Source organism: Solea solea, chromosome 15, assembly GCF_958295425.1.
Source record: "Solea solea chromosome 15, fSolSol10.1, whole genome shotgun sequence".
Lineage (NCBI taxonomy): Eukaryota > Metazoa > Chordata > Actinopteri > Pleuronectiformes > Soleidae > Solea > Solea solea.
In genome coordinates, this window is record NC_081148.1 from 23,255,191 (window position 1) to 23,272,248 (window position 17,058).

The 17,058-nt window shown below is 39.1% G+C and overlaps 1 protein-coding gene across 4 annotated transcripts in view; it reads left to right on the plus strand.

Moving 5' to 3' along the window:
- LOC131474277 (cGMP-dependent protein kinase 1) overlaps window positions 1-17,058 on the plus strand; it is a 149,657-nt gene that overhangs the window by 45,610 nt on the left and 86,989 nt on the right. For all 4 annotated transcript variants that reach the window (XM_058652058.1, XM_058652057.1, XM_058652059.1 and 1 more), the window contains exon 3: window positions 5,324-5,437. In XM_058652058.1, coding sequence (XP_058508041.1) covers window positions 5,324-5,437 — 114 coding nt within the window. The remainder of the gene's footprint in view (window positions 1-5,323; window positions 5,438-17,058) is intronic.

The window sequence follows — 17,058 nt, forward strand, 5'->3', positions numbered from 1 at the left end:
GAGTCATTGTGTCCATTTAAAAAGCGAGGAGAACGAGGAGAGTTTCAGGGCTGTTTTTCACTCAAACCTTTGAATGGGCTGCAATTTCAGATATTGTGGCTCTCAAACCACATCGCCGCAGAAATAAATATAAAAAAATAACGAGCAGATGGTGATATATTTATTTTTTGAAACCCTGGAATTTTCTGAACCCATTTCCGTCCCCGTCGAATTGATCCCACGCTCGACTCAAAGAGCTTCCAGTGTCGCTCTCCTCTTCTCTCGTGGCTTTTTCTGCCACAAAATCATTCAAACTGTCAAACAGAACGTGACTCATGACACCTTAAACCTTCAGTGGCAGATGCATTTTGTAGTTTTTTTTGGGGAGCAGGATGAAACAATGCTCTGCTCGAACCGTCTGGGTGTAATCTGACTCCTGAGCAGTGAGCGGAAGAACAAGACCCTCCAGGATGAGATGTTTAGTTGATCCTCTATGGGACAGTAAACTCCCCCACATCCTGTTTCTTGATGTCCACTTTGTGCTACTTAAAAAGCCAACATCAAATCTGAGCCTGGGTCAATAGGAGGAGGAAGGGTTTAGCTGCGTCCCGTGCAAAGATTAATGAAAGTCAAATATGTTTATGGACGTCTCAGTGAAGGACTCCAGAAACTGATTTCTCTTTAATCTGATCAGGTTCTCTGTTTGGCTTTTGTTTGAGGCTCTGTTTGGACTGCAGCCCAAATCACAATCTGATCTTCCAGATGAACTGTTCACATGATAAGTGATCACATCCACCATCTGTGTGTGTCCATATTAACATGGTCTAGTTTTGTCTTCCACGTGGGTTTTTATAGTTACAGGCCACGCCCCCTAAAAAACAATAACAAAATAAACATAATTGATTTTAATTTAAAAAAAGAAAGAAAAAAAAGAGCCCTACAATCAGAATCAAAAGCAAAAAATAACAGCTGACGTGGATCGAAGTGGTGGGTGATCGATTAAAGATCAGACGCAATGATCGCTGTTCGGAGCTGTGTGAGAGAGAGAGCGAGAGACACAGAGAGAGACACAAAGAGAGGGACGCACACAGGGAGAGAGACACATGGAGTGTTACCTCTTGCTGTGACAGCATGGTGTTGTTTCAAACTAGTTTGACGTTCACAATAGTTTATAAAGACATGATGGACTCAGTCATCACGTGTCTCACCTGCTGTGGAGAAGACATTTGTCCACACTGACACTGACAGATCTGTAGCTGCGCACAAGAAAATCCCATGTGGGCTGCAGTCTGAGCAAGGCCTTATAGACACATTTACCAAAAGAAAGAACTGCTACTTCCTGGACTTCACTTTCAAACTGGAAGTCTACGCCTATTCTTATATACAGATTATAATTTGCGACTGATCTTTCTCTCAGAAAGTGATTACAGAGATGATCACAATTGTCAAAACTCTCTGTTTCTAAATGAGTTTTCAAACTTGAATGTAGCCAGTAGTGTATCAGGTGCTGGTGTCTTTGTATCTGTGTGTGAATCCTCAGCACCAGTGTGAAATAACCCAAAAGGATCGGATTTGGAATGCAGCCAGAATCCCATGTGATCTGGAGCCAGGGGGGAAGTCTGCTCCGAGGTCTGTCCTGATGCCCCCGAGATGTGCAGCACACCATACTGTGTGCATTCAAATGAGTTTTTTTTTTCTATTAATACAGCGACACGTCCTCGGGGGGAAGGAGACACGCTGTGATACATTGACAGTGAAAAACCCTAATGACAGTTAGCAATGTAAAGGAATTACTGTTGGCTTTTGAATTTCCTCTGTTCTCCCTTTTATCACATTTTAAATTTGCCCTCGGCGAAACACAGCGCTCCGCCGTTGTGAGATGTGACAGTGAGATGTAAAAGCTACGCTCCCGTATCAGACTGTGTCTGTGCTGTTACCGGAGTACGGCTTAAGCGGCGTCTGTGTGCGAGAAATGAGGTGCGAGGTGAAATTAGAGCTTCTGTGTGAATCCTGCTTCATTAATGCTGCTTGAATTTCACTTCTCATATCTAACATTTTTATTCTAATTCTTATTAGGCACAAAAATGGGGAGTTTTGTTTGCGTTTGACGATGAACACACAGCACATTAACCTCTGAATAACAACAATAGCACAATTCTATTACTAGTCCAAAATGAGCTTTTAAAATATTAAAATTGTCCCTCAAGCTTCAAGGTGTTGCTTCAGGGTGAGTTCTCGTCTTTGTCCCGACGTGAACCCACTTTTGAGAAGCTGCAGTTATTGAATTAGAGGCTGCTCTTCATCACGCAGCGTGTCCTGTGTCCTTTCAAATAAAGCAGAAATTATTCTGTACCGACTCCACGACATGTGAAGTGTATTACATGTATTTCTTTGTCTCTGCACAGACTTTGTTTACACTTAAAGGCAGCATAGGGAGGTTTTCTTTTGCATTATTTATTAATAGTCTCATAACAACCTTTCAACATTATGTAAATCAAGCGATCTGAAGGAGAATGACATTTCTGTATCTCCTCTGTTTACAGCGCCGGGTCAGTGACGCCAGACTTTGACCAATCACAGAGCAGTTCACAGAGAAAGCAAACTCTCATACTGGCTAAACATTCTACTAAACATTCCACAGTTTAAACATGCTTTAAACATAGTTACTACAGTACTGGCAATGACTGCAAATGAAAGGGAGGCGGACAATAAACTCTACAAAACTGGAAACTTATAGTTTCTGACAACATTCTACTTTCTGGCATATGTCACAGTAGTAAAATTCTAAAACTTAGGCTACTGCTCCTTGTCTGATAACTTACTATGCACGACTTTTACCCTAATTTAACAGCTTCAGAACTTTTGTGATGGTTAAATATGTTGTTGCGGGGAGATTCCACTGCCCCCTACTGTCTGTTAGTGGAAAACCTGGAGTGATAGCGTTATTTTAGCCGGTGAAAAAGATGCAAAGAAAACTGTTGTCGCTGTAGCTTGTGTTCGCCGACTCCGTTGTTTGCAGTGGTGTCGTAAAAAAAGATGTACTCCTAAACTGTAGGGGGAGCTCTGTAGAGACAATGGTTGAAAAAATGACCACGCTTGTAAAGTCCCGCTTGAAGTCATGGTTGTTCTTACAGTAGACGAACCTGCTCCAGTGTCTACAAATGCAAACAATACTGTTTACCACCTGTGGGGGGGAGCCCTAGAGCAAATCCTTGCATGGTGTCACTCATAACGACTGTTATCTACAGATAATGGTGCCAGTCTGTACCATAATAGACTGTATATAACGCGGCCGGGTTCTTCCTGAAAAGCCAAAGTGGTAGTGAACATATCAGGAGGAGCCACCAGTTTAAATGGAAGTCTATGGGGAAGTTATTATACTATATACTTCCCACTTGATTTATAACATCGGTAAACACGTTCTTGTGGACTTAATGGTCTCTATTATGAGTTTCAGGTCTTCTTCAACAGAACATTGTGTCAAATGAGCTAATTATGCTCTGATTTAGAGGGAAACAGATGAATGGACTGACAACACAATAAAACCTGAGACCTGGTTGCTGGTGACAACCTGAACTTCTGGTTTCAAAACTCACAATGAGAGTTAAGATTCCAACAACCGGTTGCCATAGATACTCAAGTAACTATCCATTAAACTCATTGTATTTGTCCTTTTAAAGCAAAACGTTCACGTTGCTGAAGATCACAGCCAAACAACGGCCACCCTTTGGTCTTTATTTACTCACAGCTGCCGCTGTAAACCATTCATCATCCGTTCATTATCTGTGGCATGCAGATTTATCAGCCGCTAATAAAGACTCTGGCATTTTGAGAGGGCGATGAGTCACATCGTCATCTCAGCATCACTCACAGTTCACTGATTAGTCTGGCTCATTATTTGTCGATCGATTTCAAAATGGCCATTATCCAACTTTAAATTTGCCAAATTGAGCCCCGATGACAACGGTGTCTTTATGAGTGTGTGGGGTCAGGAGACGCCGCAGACATCGCCCTCAGTTTGCAGATGTGGACAACTGTGTTCACTGCACAAGGGCAGAGATCAATTTTATTCTCCTAAAAGCAGCGTCGTCATAATTGAAAGAATCCGACTGTGGAAGAGGAAATAGAAAAACCTAGAGCCTGAAAACCAAACTTCAAAACTGCCATAATTGATGAAAGAATTGTGGGTGTTTTTGCCCGTGTTACCTCGTCACAGAAAAGTAAAAATGTGATTATACGGTAGACGGAGATTAAAGATAAGAGTTTTTATGCCTCTCAATCAATCCTCTTTTGAATTCTAAAGCTGCTAATAAAGCTGTGTCAAAAATCTTAATGCCACTTTTAATGGTGAGTCATTTCATTTGGTTATTTTCTTTTAAACTGGAGAGAGTTTGGAGGCTCTGACATGAAAGAGAAAGTGTGAAGACAGCGGACACAATTACAGAGAGCTCTGTGTGCAGCTTCCTATTAGGTGTTAATGGATAATGTGCTGTTTACCGCAAGTGGAGAGGGTACATCATAGATTTTAAGTGGTGGTGGTGGTGGGGGGGGGGTCTCTTTATCTCGAACAGTTTCTGCTGTGTGTGAGTGACTCACCTGCTCTTATCTTCCTGCCACATTTCATCACTTTTCCCAGAGCCGACTGTTTTCTCAGTGAATCATAGTTGGAATGCCGAGTTTCCAGGAAAGCATCCATCTTACTGAGGCTCGTCCAAACACAGTGGCAGCAGACGTCAGCTGGGGGGTTTATGAGCCTCGTGCTTTGTTGTTATATGCAATATCAGATGGATGACGTTGAAAGCAACAATTGTTTTTGTAATGGGTTAATGCGACTGATTGTTTTCTTAAATAATCAATTAGTTTTGTCCATGAAAAGCTGATTTTATAAACCTTAACATTATGTCAGAACAGGGAATCTCATTTTCTCAGTTTATCAATTATTTGTTTGGTCCTTAAAATGTCCGATATGTTTCCAAAACCTGAAAATAAAGTCTTGTTTTTGTCCAAAAAACAAATGTATTCAGTTTTTAATGATTTCTTTGTTACGTGGAGCAAAGAAACCAGAAAATATTCACATTTAAGAAGCTGAAGAATCCGAAAAACCTCATTGAATTATTTAAATAAACAATCATAAGTGCAGTTTTCACTCTTATTTTTTCTCCTCCAGCTGACTGAGTCAAGAGTGGTCTGGTTGTCTGCTTGGGTAACCCAGAATGTACCCAAGCAGAGCCCCCACCAGAAATGATTGCTGCACAAATTGAATGTAGTGAACCAATCAGGGAAATAAAGGTGCACTTTGAACGTCATTATGATTGATAGAGTGTCTCCTCTGTGCGTATTTCAGATGGAAAGGTGGAGGTGACGAAGGAGAGCCTGAAGCTGTGCACCATGGGGCCTGGGAAAGTGTTTGGAGAGCTGGCTATTCTCTACAACTGCACCAGGACCGCGACTGTCAAGAGTGAGTCTCCACAGACACCTGGTGTCACTTCTATTTACACACTCGCACATGATGAGTGAAGGTCTTCCTCTTCACTCTTTAACCTCTTTATCCCCCACATGAGGGTCATGGTAGTGCAATCACACAGAGATGAACGACCATTTACGCTCATGGTTCGGTTTGGTACAGTATGGCATGTATTTCTTTGCCAAAAATAACTGTCCCCAACCGTTCTTTGGCACCCTTCCCTTAAAATGGTACGAAACAGTCAGGGTGGTGCTAGACCACGACATTCAGCTGACTCAGTATCATATAAAATACTGTGAATGCCAATTAAACCCTGGTAATAAACAAATAAATAAAGTGGAATTAAATGTGTGGGACATGAATATTGGTGGTAGAAGTAAAAGTGTTTGATATGAGCGGTGGAAGGGAACTGATAAATGTGATAAACGGTAACAATGAAAAAAAGAATTTGAGGAAGAAGTCATTGTAACATGAATGAAAGATGACAGATTTCAGTATTTCAATAAGAAAGGAACAACAAATTAACTTTGTCAGTTAAAACAAAGCGAAGCTTGTCTTTACTCTCCCTCAGCAATTGAATTTACGTTTGTAAGTTCGATTGTTTTGACAGTGCAAATACTCCCGTATTTTTCACTTCACATCCTTTTGTTGATGACTTCTTTGTTACGTCCACTTAAATGAAACGTGTCAGTTTTGTGTTGTAAATGATAAAAAGATGAATATCAGACGAGGTGAAAGAAAAACGAGGTCGCTTATCACATCCATTTTTTAATCATTTTTGTTACTTCCACCCCCTCATAGTTTGACCCCACGTATAATTACTGCAGGACGAGTACGAGTTGTTTTTGTGAAACACTACAGGTTAACAAAAAAGAGAGACCTTAGCGAGCTGCGAGTCAAGGTTTAGTGCCGCTGCTTCTTCATGTGTCAAAGCTCCAGGACACTCAGTGGGCGAGGAGCTGCTCTGTCTGACTGCAAATCTAATCTAAGTCTGCCTTAAAGCCGGCTTTATACTCCTTTATTTGACTTTCATGTAAGTCGAGCGACAGAAATGGACGCACAAATATGACCCTGGACACTTTATAGCTGTATAGATTGTATGTGTCAAGTTTATTTCTGTTGCTGTGGGTTATAAAATATACAACCAGTCCAGTGTATTTTCTACAAAAAACTTTCCCCCACACTTTTCGTCATTTACGACATGTGAGAAATAAGTAAATAATGAAGTATCTGAAACTATGGCTGCATCTTTTGTTGACTTGTTGTAGTGTCTAAGGCTGCAACGATTACTTGATTAATCGATTACTCAACTAAGCTTTTTTTTGTTTTTCAGCATCTTCAATGTAAATGTTTTTCTTTTAATGTTCCTTTGCCCCGTATGACAAAGAAATCATTAAATCTGAATAATTTGAGACCTTTGAGAACATCATTGTTTTCAGGTTTGATCAACATTTTTGGACATTTTCGGACATTTTATGGACCAAACAAGTACTCGATTAATCTAGAAAGTAATCGACAGAGTAATCACTTATAAAAGCAATAGTTAGTCACTTAATCTGAATAATTTCTTGTTTTCTGGACATCATTTTATGGTTTAGGTTTAAAAATTCAGTATTGCATTGTATTGTATGGACAAAACTAATTGATTATTCAATTACTTTAGAAGAAAATGCGGAACAGGCAATGCAAATCAGGACGCCTGGTCACTGTAAGTGTAAATTGGCAGCCACCGTCTGATTAACCCTTAGTGCTCACAGGTGCACCCAGGTTAAATTGCCTTGGGAATAATACACAACTCCTTATATGGACGTCCTGGGTATGTCTGTTTATATATCACATATTTAGGCTTTAAAAAAATGCTTCGTTTTTTTTTCTTCTTCCGTGTTGTTGACAAAAATAATGACTCATTTTATTTCACATTTTTATTAGTGATATAAAGTAGCAGTAATTGTACAGAAGTCACAAAATAGACAGTTTTTTAAATGTTATTTTTGTTGATAAAAACGAGCCAACTTTCACAAATTCAATCCGATTTTAAAAATGTTGAGTACTTTTTGCTCAGGTGTGTTTATATAGCTGGTGATATATACAGATATATACAGATTGCTCAGGTTCTGCTGAAAAAAAGGATATAAGACACTCTATATTGCACATTCCTATAGCCTCTGTATGTACTGTTTAAACTCAGTGAAAAAAGCAGCCAAATGCTCTGTGTTCTAAGGGTTAAAGATGTTTTACCAAAACATCCGTTGACATGACACTGAATACCTGTTGATTACTACGTTATAGAGAGCCAACAGTGGACTTTCAAAATAAAGCGTCAATTTATTTGTGCATGGAAACGTCCCCTCAGAAGACAGACAGGCTGAGATGAGAGAAGATGAGCTCTGGTGTCTCTGAGAGATGTAGGTCAGTGTCACAGTTAGCGCTCGATGCAGCTGCCATAAAAATCACTTACCAGTATTAGCAGCGTTGACCTGGTTTGTGATATTTTTTGCTGTTTGTGGTGAAAATCTATACGTGAGCCAGGATATGAATGAATGCATGAAGGGCCGACGTCCTCTGGGACTTGTAGATGTGGTTCATGGCGGTGGCAGCAACAGTTTTTACTGAGCCCTTTCCTGTCCTGTGAAGCCCTACACCACTGACCAGCCAATGTGACGGAACTCCCAGCTTTCGTTGCTATGGGAACAAATTCCCAGTGGGGGGATGAGCCACTTCTAGTTCCCTCATCAGTGACAGAATGTCTGTCTATTTCTTTTTTTTGGACTTTCCGTCACGGTCTCTCTTAAGTTTATGTCGGTGCTTAGCGTTTGCTGGTGAGGTGACGTTGCTAAATAAAACCTCCGCATGGAACAAATGATGTAATTGTCTACACGGGCAGACGCATGTTTACAGCTCAACAGTGTCACCTCTGAGTGTGTGCTTGTCTTTGTTTTAAAGGAGCAGCATGTAAAATATGTTAAACTGTGGCCCGCAGCATTTAAAACAGGTCTGAATGATTTTGGGGAAGAATGTAATTGCGATTTTTCTGACGATTTTTCTTGGAAATTCCGATTTGATTTTGTTCAGGTATACTCAGTGTCTTTGTTGCTGCTGGATTATCTGCATCTTCTCGCATCACTGACACGCATTAAGCGCCGCTGGCGACTCTTCATCAGCATGTGGCTAATGCAGTCGCTAACTATGGTTTGTACTAAAGTGTGACACCAAGTGGAATCAAGCGACAAACGCATGTTTTTTAGAAGTGACCATGAAGTACGTAAGTGCCTCTCTCACACTGAAAAGATAAAATGGTAGAGAAACTTTTAAAAACAATTAAAACTGTATGTTAAGTTTGATCAAAGACCATTAGTGCAAAATCGCCAAAATCCACTCCCGAGTTGACATTCAATCCAAAATGGCGGCCTTAATGTTGGGTTTAGAGCCTCGGTCATTGTCGACTTTTTTGACCGTCCCAACCTAATAAACACGTGTACCAAATTTCCTTCATGTGCGGCAAACTTGGCAACCAGATCACCTACTAGAAGTTTTTGGGGTCTGTTTTAAGCCCCTCCCACTTCCAATTTTCCACGCCCATTCACCAAACTAATAGATAGATGATGGACTGACAGACTTACTTACTTACTGACATATTTACTAACATGCTGACTTACTTAATTACTAACTTACTGACTGACCGACTTACTTACTAAGTTACTTATTAACTTACTTATTTTCTTACTGACATATTAACTAACATACTGACTTACTTTCTTACCAAGTAACTTATTGACTCACTTAGTGACTTATGGACATTTTACTGACTTATTTACTTACTGACTTAGTTACTAAGTAACTGACTGACTTATGTACTGACTTACTAACTTACTGACTGACTTACTTTCTTACTAACGTTCTGAGTTACTAAGTTACAGACTTACTTACATAATGTTCTGACTTATTTACTTACTGACTTAGTTACCAAGTAGCTGACTGACTTATTTACTGACTTACTAACTTACTGACTGACTGACTTACTTTCTTACTAACGTTCTGAGTTACTAGGTTACAGACTTACTTACGTAATGTTCTGACTTACTTACTTCTAACACTTTCAGACGTAACTTTTCACCAGGACTGAGTTTCGGGGCGTTTATTCCCTTAAAAATGCGATTTATTTCAAGTAAAAAGGACTCTTATTGCACATAATGAAACTTCATATTCAGTGTAATTCACTTTAGCGTTTTTCTCACTTCAGAAAAATACGACCAGCCGTTTCCCAAAGCACGCTGCAGAGACTTTATTTTCCCAATTATCCGGGCGTCATTTAGTTTCTGTTCATGCCAGAGAATTATGAAAATCACGAGCCTGAACCTAACTCCATTTTAAGTAAATCATCACAGAGAGCTTTGCCTCGTCGAGCTCATCAAATCTGTCGCACAGAGACATAATTATGACTGTGATGACAATAAAAACGCTGCTGAAGCGTCCACGAGGACAGATTTCTTACCGCTGGTGTTGAGGGAAACAAAAGTTTAGGTACAATTAAGAAAACTCTCGACATTACTGGGAAAAAAAGATTTTTATCTTTTGCACTTGTTGTTCAGGGACTCTGTAAGTTCTCCCAAGCACTGACACTTTATTTGGTACGTGACATCTAATTAAATGACAGTGTTTATTTGAGTTACTTTTCCCTTCAACAAGGCATTTCTTTTGTGTCTAAATGCATACACTAACTGGCCACTTTATTAGGTACACAAGATACCTAATAAAGCTGCAGGAAGGGCACCTGGTTCACTTCATGGTTTGACAGGCTGTGCACTCAGAGAAGGTCTTCTTCATACCTTTGAGTTACTGGTCACTGGATATTTTCTCTCCTATTTGCACCGTTCTCTGTAAAACCTAGATGTGATTGTGTGTGAAAGCCCAAGTAGGTCAGCTAATCCTGGAATAATGAAGACCGGCCCTCACGGCAGCAACAACCATGACACATTCAGAATCACTGAAATCACCTTTCTTCCTGTTTCCTGTTTAAACTTGAACAGCAGCTTGTCGTGACCATGTCTGTGTGTATAAAAGCACTGAGTTGTTGCCATGTGACTTTTGTGTTAACGTGGAGCTGAAGAGGCGTACCTAAAAAAGTGACGGATAGACTTACTGACTTATTTACTAACATGCTGACTTACTTACTTACTAACTTACTAACTTACTTTCTTACTAACATGCTGGCTGACTTACTTACTGACTTACTAACTTACTTTCTTACTTCCTTACTAACATGCTGACTGACTTACTTACTGACTTACTTTCTTACTAACATGCTGACTGACTTACTTACTAACTTACTTTCTTACTAACATGCTGACTGACTTACTTACTAACTTACTAACTTACTTTCTTACTAACATGCTGACTGACTTACTTACTAACTTACTTTCTTACTAACATGCTGACTGACTTACTTACTGACTTACTAACTCACTTTCTTACTAACATGCTGACTGACTGACTTACTAACTTACTTTCTTACTAACATGCTGACTGACTTACTTACTAACTTACTAACTTACTTTCTTACTAACATGCTGACTGACTTACTTACTAACTTACTTTCTTACTAACATGCTGACTGACTTACTTACTAACTTACTAACTTACTTTCTTACTAACATGCTGACTGACTTACTTACTAACTTACTTTCTTACTAACATGCTGACTGACTTACTTACTAACTTACTTTCTTACTAACATGCTGACTGACTTACTTACTGACTTACTAACTTACTTTCTTACTAACATGCTGACTGACTTACTTACTGACTTACTTTCTTATTAACATGCTGACGGACTTACTTACTGACTTACTAACCTACTTTCTTACTAACATGCTGACTGACTTACTTACTAACTTACTTTCTTACTAACATGCTGACTGACTTACTTACTGACTTACTAACTTACTTTCTTACTAACATACTGACTTACTTACTGACTTACTTTCTTATTAACATGCTGACGGACTGACTTACTAACTTACTTTCTTACTAACATGCTGACTGACTTACTTACTGACTTACTAACTTACTTTCTTACTAACATGCTGACTGACTTACTTACTGACTTACTTTCTTATTAACATGCTGACGGACTTACTTACTGACTTACTAACCTACTTTCTTACTAACATGCTGACTGACTTACTTACTAACTTACTTTCTTACTAACATGCTGACTGACTTACTTACTGACTTACTAACTTACTTTCTTACTAACATACTGACTTACTTACTGACTTACTTTCTTATTAACATGCTGACGGACTGACTTACTAACTTACTTTCTTACTAACATGCTGACTGACTTACTTACTGACTTACTAACTTACGTTCTTACTAACATGCTGACTGACTTACTTACTGACTTACTAACCTACTTTCTTACTAACATGCTGACTGACTTACTTACTTACTAACTTACTTTCTTACTAACATGCTGACTGACTTACTTACTGACTTACTAACCTACTTTCTTACTAACATGCTGACTGACTTACTGACTTACTTTCTTACTAACATGCTGACTGACTTACTTACTAACTTACTAACTTACTTTCTTACTAACATGCTGACTGACTTACTTACTTACTGACTTACTAACTTACTTTCTTACTAACATGCTGACTGACTTACTTACTTACTGACTTACTTTCTTACTAACATGCTGACTGACTTACTTACTGACTTACTAACCTACTTTCTTACTAACATGCTGACTGACTTACTGACTTACTTTCTTACTAACATGCTGACTGACTTACTTACTAACTTACTAACTTACTTTCTTACTAACATGCTGACTGACTTACTTACTGACTTACTAACTTACTTTCTTACTAACATGCTGACTGACTTACTTACTTACTGACTTACTTTCTTACTAACATGCTGACTGACTTACTTACTGACTTACTAACCTACTTTCTTACTAACATGCTGACTGACTTACTGACTTACTGACTTACTTTCTTACTAACATGCTGACTGACTTACTTACTGACTTACTAACCTACTTTCTTACTAACATGCTGACTGACTTACTGACGTACTTTCTTACTAACATGCTGACTGACTTACTTACTGACTTACTAACTTACTTTCTTACTAACATGCTGACTGACTTACTTACTTACTGACTTACTTTCTTACTAACATGCTGACTGACTTACTTACTGGCTTACTTTCTTACTTAAATTCTACTAAACTTTGACAACTAAAAGTTACTGACTCTTAACATTCTGGCTTACTAAGGTACTTATTGACAGACTAAGTGACTTACTTTCTTACAAACATTCTGACTTACTGACAGACTTACTAACTTACTAACATTCTGGCTTACTAAGTTACTGACTTACTAACATTCTGGCTTACTTACTAAGTTACTGACTTACTAACTTACTGACATACTTACTGACTTACCTACTCACATTCTGGCGTAGTTACTAAGTTACTGACTGATTTACTAACTTACTGACAGACTTACTGACCTACTTTCCTACTAACGTTCTAACTTACTAAGTTACTGACCCTTTTACTAACATTCTGGCTTACTGAGTTACTAGCTTACTTAATTACTACTTACTGATTTACTTTCTTACTAACATTCTGACTAACTTAATGACAGACTTACTGACTTACTGACTAACATTCTGGCTTACCTATTAAGTTACTGACTGACTTACTGATTGACTTAATAGCTTACTGATAGGCTTACTGATTCACAACATTCTGGCTTACTAAGTTACTGACGTACTCACTGACTTACTAACATTCTGACTTATTTAGTTACTGACATACTTACTAAGTTACTAAGTTATTCATACATTCTTACTAATTTATGACTTACTTAATAATTTACTGATTAACTTTGACCTAAATTTGACCTACTAACTTACCCACTGACTGACCTTACTTACTTACCGACTGACAGACTGACTAACTAATCGACCTACTTCTGCTTACTCACTGTCGATCTTACTTTCTTATGTGTTTTTCTCCAAAAACTTTAAAACTGTAAAGATTTTTATCGTGAGGCAAAAGTGTGTGAGCTCAGAGAAATAGATTGTTCTAAAGTAACTTCGACCTAACTTGAGTGTTTCAAGTAGAATAAGTCACTCCCACGGCTGTATCGTGTCCCCACAAGCTCTACCAATCAATATTTTATATTTACTCTCCAGAATCCACACTTTAGTGCAGGATTATGGTCGGAGCTGCAGTTTGGCCCCCACTGCTCTTGGCAAATGATTTGGGATTTCTACATGGAGCCTGTAAAACAAATGCCGTCCCCAGACTGAGATTACAATGCACCGCTCCCTGCCATCAAATCCATATCAAATCATTTTCACATTTTCTGAACAACTGCGAGGAGCGCCGGCCAAAAAAATGAAAAAATAAAATCGAAAAGGGTGGGAGGAAGAGACAAAAGGGAGAAGTGATAAATACAGGACAACAGTGACAGCAAAATGATGGAGACACCCCAGGGGACACGAGAGACCAAATTGATTTTTTTGTCTGCAGACAGATGCGAGGGATGGACAGTGGCCTTCTGCTGAATATATTCTTTTATTACATCAAAATATCACCATTTCCGTGAGGGTTTCGGACTTGACGCTGAAGCGCCACAGGATGCGATTCAGCAGAGTGACACGTCAACCTCTGACAGGAGCGAGCGCATGATAGGAAGACACGATAGAGCGGCAGTGAGGGCAGTTTGAGTGCAGTGAGTCAATATCGTTCTAATAATTCATTTATAACACGAGGTGCGGGTACGGGTGTCGAAGCGTGGGCGACGACTCCATTGACTGCACTGCCGCCAGCGTCGGTCCTGGGATTAGGGGTCAAGGTCGTAACAGTTTGTCGTTAATTGACTCCCAGCCTTTTTACACGAGGGACCCATATTTTTTTATGAATGCATACATTGAGACTCCCCGTCCATGTTTATGTATGAAAAAGGAGGAAATAAATAATAAAAAATACACTTGAGATACATTTTTAACAGGTGTATATATATATTATATCGCAATGTCATTTTCTGGTAATTGCTGTGAATGTTTTAGCTCAGACTTGCTAAGTTCTTGTTGTTTTATTGTTTAAAACCACAATGGACTGGTTTGTGCAAGCGATGGCTCCATATCTTTTGCTTTTTCCTGTTCGATATCAAAACCTTGAGTATCTATCGAAGACATATTCACTCATTCAGATTCATTTCCAAAATGAAGATATTTCTGTTTTCAAAAGGCATTGTTGACTATTTCTGACATTTTGAAATGGAGCATTGAGTTATAACTTAATACATTTAACTTTTGATCATTTGATTGCCAAATAGTCGTGTTTCTTTTCAAAATAAAAGCACCTTATTTGAGTCCAGCTATTTGGATGTGAATTACAGTAGGGGCTGCAACGACTACTCTATGACTCAATTATCAATCGATTAAATTAATAGTCAAATGTTTAATTGTTTTTTTTAAATAATTAAAACAGGTTATGTTTTAATTAAAGGTTTGTACTGATGCATTTACCACCTAACCATTTCAAGCTATTTCAAAGACATCGTTCTCAAACTATGTCACAAATTCTTCTTCCATCAAGAGGAAATTAGCAGCCTATAACATGACTCAGCTAAAATGCTGTTGCTGACTTTTATTTTCATTCTGTACATAGTGAAACTTACACCTAGTTTCTTTATCTCAATCTTTAATTATCTGGCATTTATGGACTGAGTTATCGACTGCGATTGTGATCACATCTTAAGCCTTATTGTGTAGCCGTACATGCACATGAGCAAAAGCACACACTATTAAACTTTGATTTAACCAGAATAAGACTTATTGTGATTATTGAGATTGGCCAATATCATTAAAATAGCACCACAATCATCATAAATAGACAGTAAACAGATTAAAGTGCTCAACAAATGTAGGCTTAGTGACATTAAAACCAGTTCAAAACATCTGCAGCCAGACTTTTGTGCCTCCAAGTCATTCCGCAGCCCTTTAAAAGTGTTCAGTGAGTTCAGCCTCCTTCAGTTTCAGCTCATTTTGCAGAGCGTTTACAGTCACAGTGAAACGGGCAACACGAAAAGCAATCTTTCCACGTTCAGTTCTGACAATACAAACAAATCCTGTGATATAAGACCTTTTTCGACAGATGGGAACAGACTAAAATACATTTATAAATAAAAACGAGCCAATGTTTACGTCTGCGCCAGGACGAATCCGACCAACCAACAAGGCCACCAAGCTGAGTGCACCGCGATAGGCCGAGTGGAGCGTGGACAAAGACTATGCAAAGGAGCATTCCAATAAATAACCTCTCCCTAATCAGAGTCCAGTCATGAAAGTCTCTTTTTAGCCTGAAAAGAAAGACGAGACTGTTCATTCACAGTGGCTCTAAACAAGTGTGAACAAACTAGAATTGATTTGGACCAATCTCCTCCTCTTTGTGGGTGAGGTCATTGCCGGTCATAGCAGCTGATTAGCTCCAAACTAAACCTTTTTAATGACGGTAGTGGAAAAAACTGCACAAACTCAGCTGGAATCACATCAAAGCAAGTCATTTACAGATGATCCGGGTGATCACTCACATGTGCACTCGGGAAAGGAAACCCTGCATAGTTATAAACATCGACTGTAATGTTGGACAGCACCAGTGCACACAGTTAACACTCGATTCTCCCTGTGGCGCTGCCTCTGGATCTCACTTCCAAACACACTGATGGACTTGAAGTGGGTTTTTTTTTGTTTTGTTTTTATGCTGGAACGTCTTTCCCCTTTTTTCACGCCGCCATGCACATCCAGAAATGAGTTTTTTTGGCTGTTAAAAGCAGCGTGGGTGTGCAGGTATCAGGGACAGACATGCGCGGCTCAGAAAATGGCACCATTAAATTGACTGGAAACTAAATGACTGGGGATTAAAATCTGAAACGTGAAGGAGGAGCTGGTTCTCTCGATAGACGCAGCATGGGCTAAAAGCTTAGCTGTTTGTTGTGCAGTTTTTCTGAAAATAAGTGGGAACATAAAGGAGGTAAAAAGGGGTGAAATTGAAGGGAATTATTGGGAGAAGACAAAATGTCCTCCTTGTGTTTTGCAGCGTGAGGGTTTGTTCTTCTTCAGACGCCCACAGACCCCGGGGAGGAGGCTGTGTTTTCATCTCACACTTTGTTGTACACTGCAGCGCTGGCTCATGTATTCAGAGCTCTAATCACAGTTTAGAGCCAGTTAACTCGCTGAAGATAATGGTTTTCCGACACAATTATTTGACATTATTATCCTCTCCTCGTCTGTTGATATGCATATCGCCGCAATTTAGTTTTAACGCCACGTGGTAACTGCAAAACGAGCATTTCCTAGTTATAAATCTGTGGTTTAAGCACAACAGGCGTGTGTTTTGCCTCATTGTGTTGCAGCAGCATCTTCATCTCCATAAAAACACACCAGGTGTTCTTCTTCTATGCTGGCATCAAAGCTGTGGCTCAGCTATTTTGGGGGGGAAATATCTAATTGTATTTTTCCTTTTCAAGAGTTTGTGGTTGTTATGACGATAATATTCCAAATGTTATTGAGCATAAGGTCAGAAAC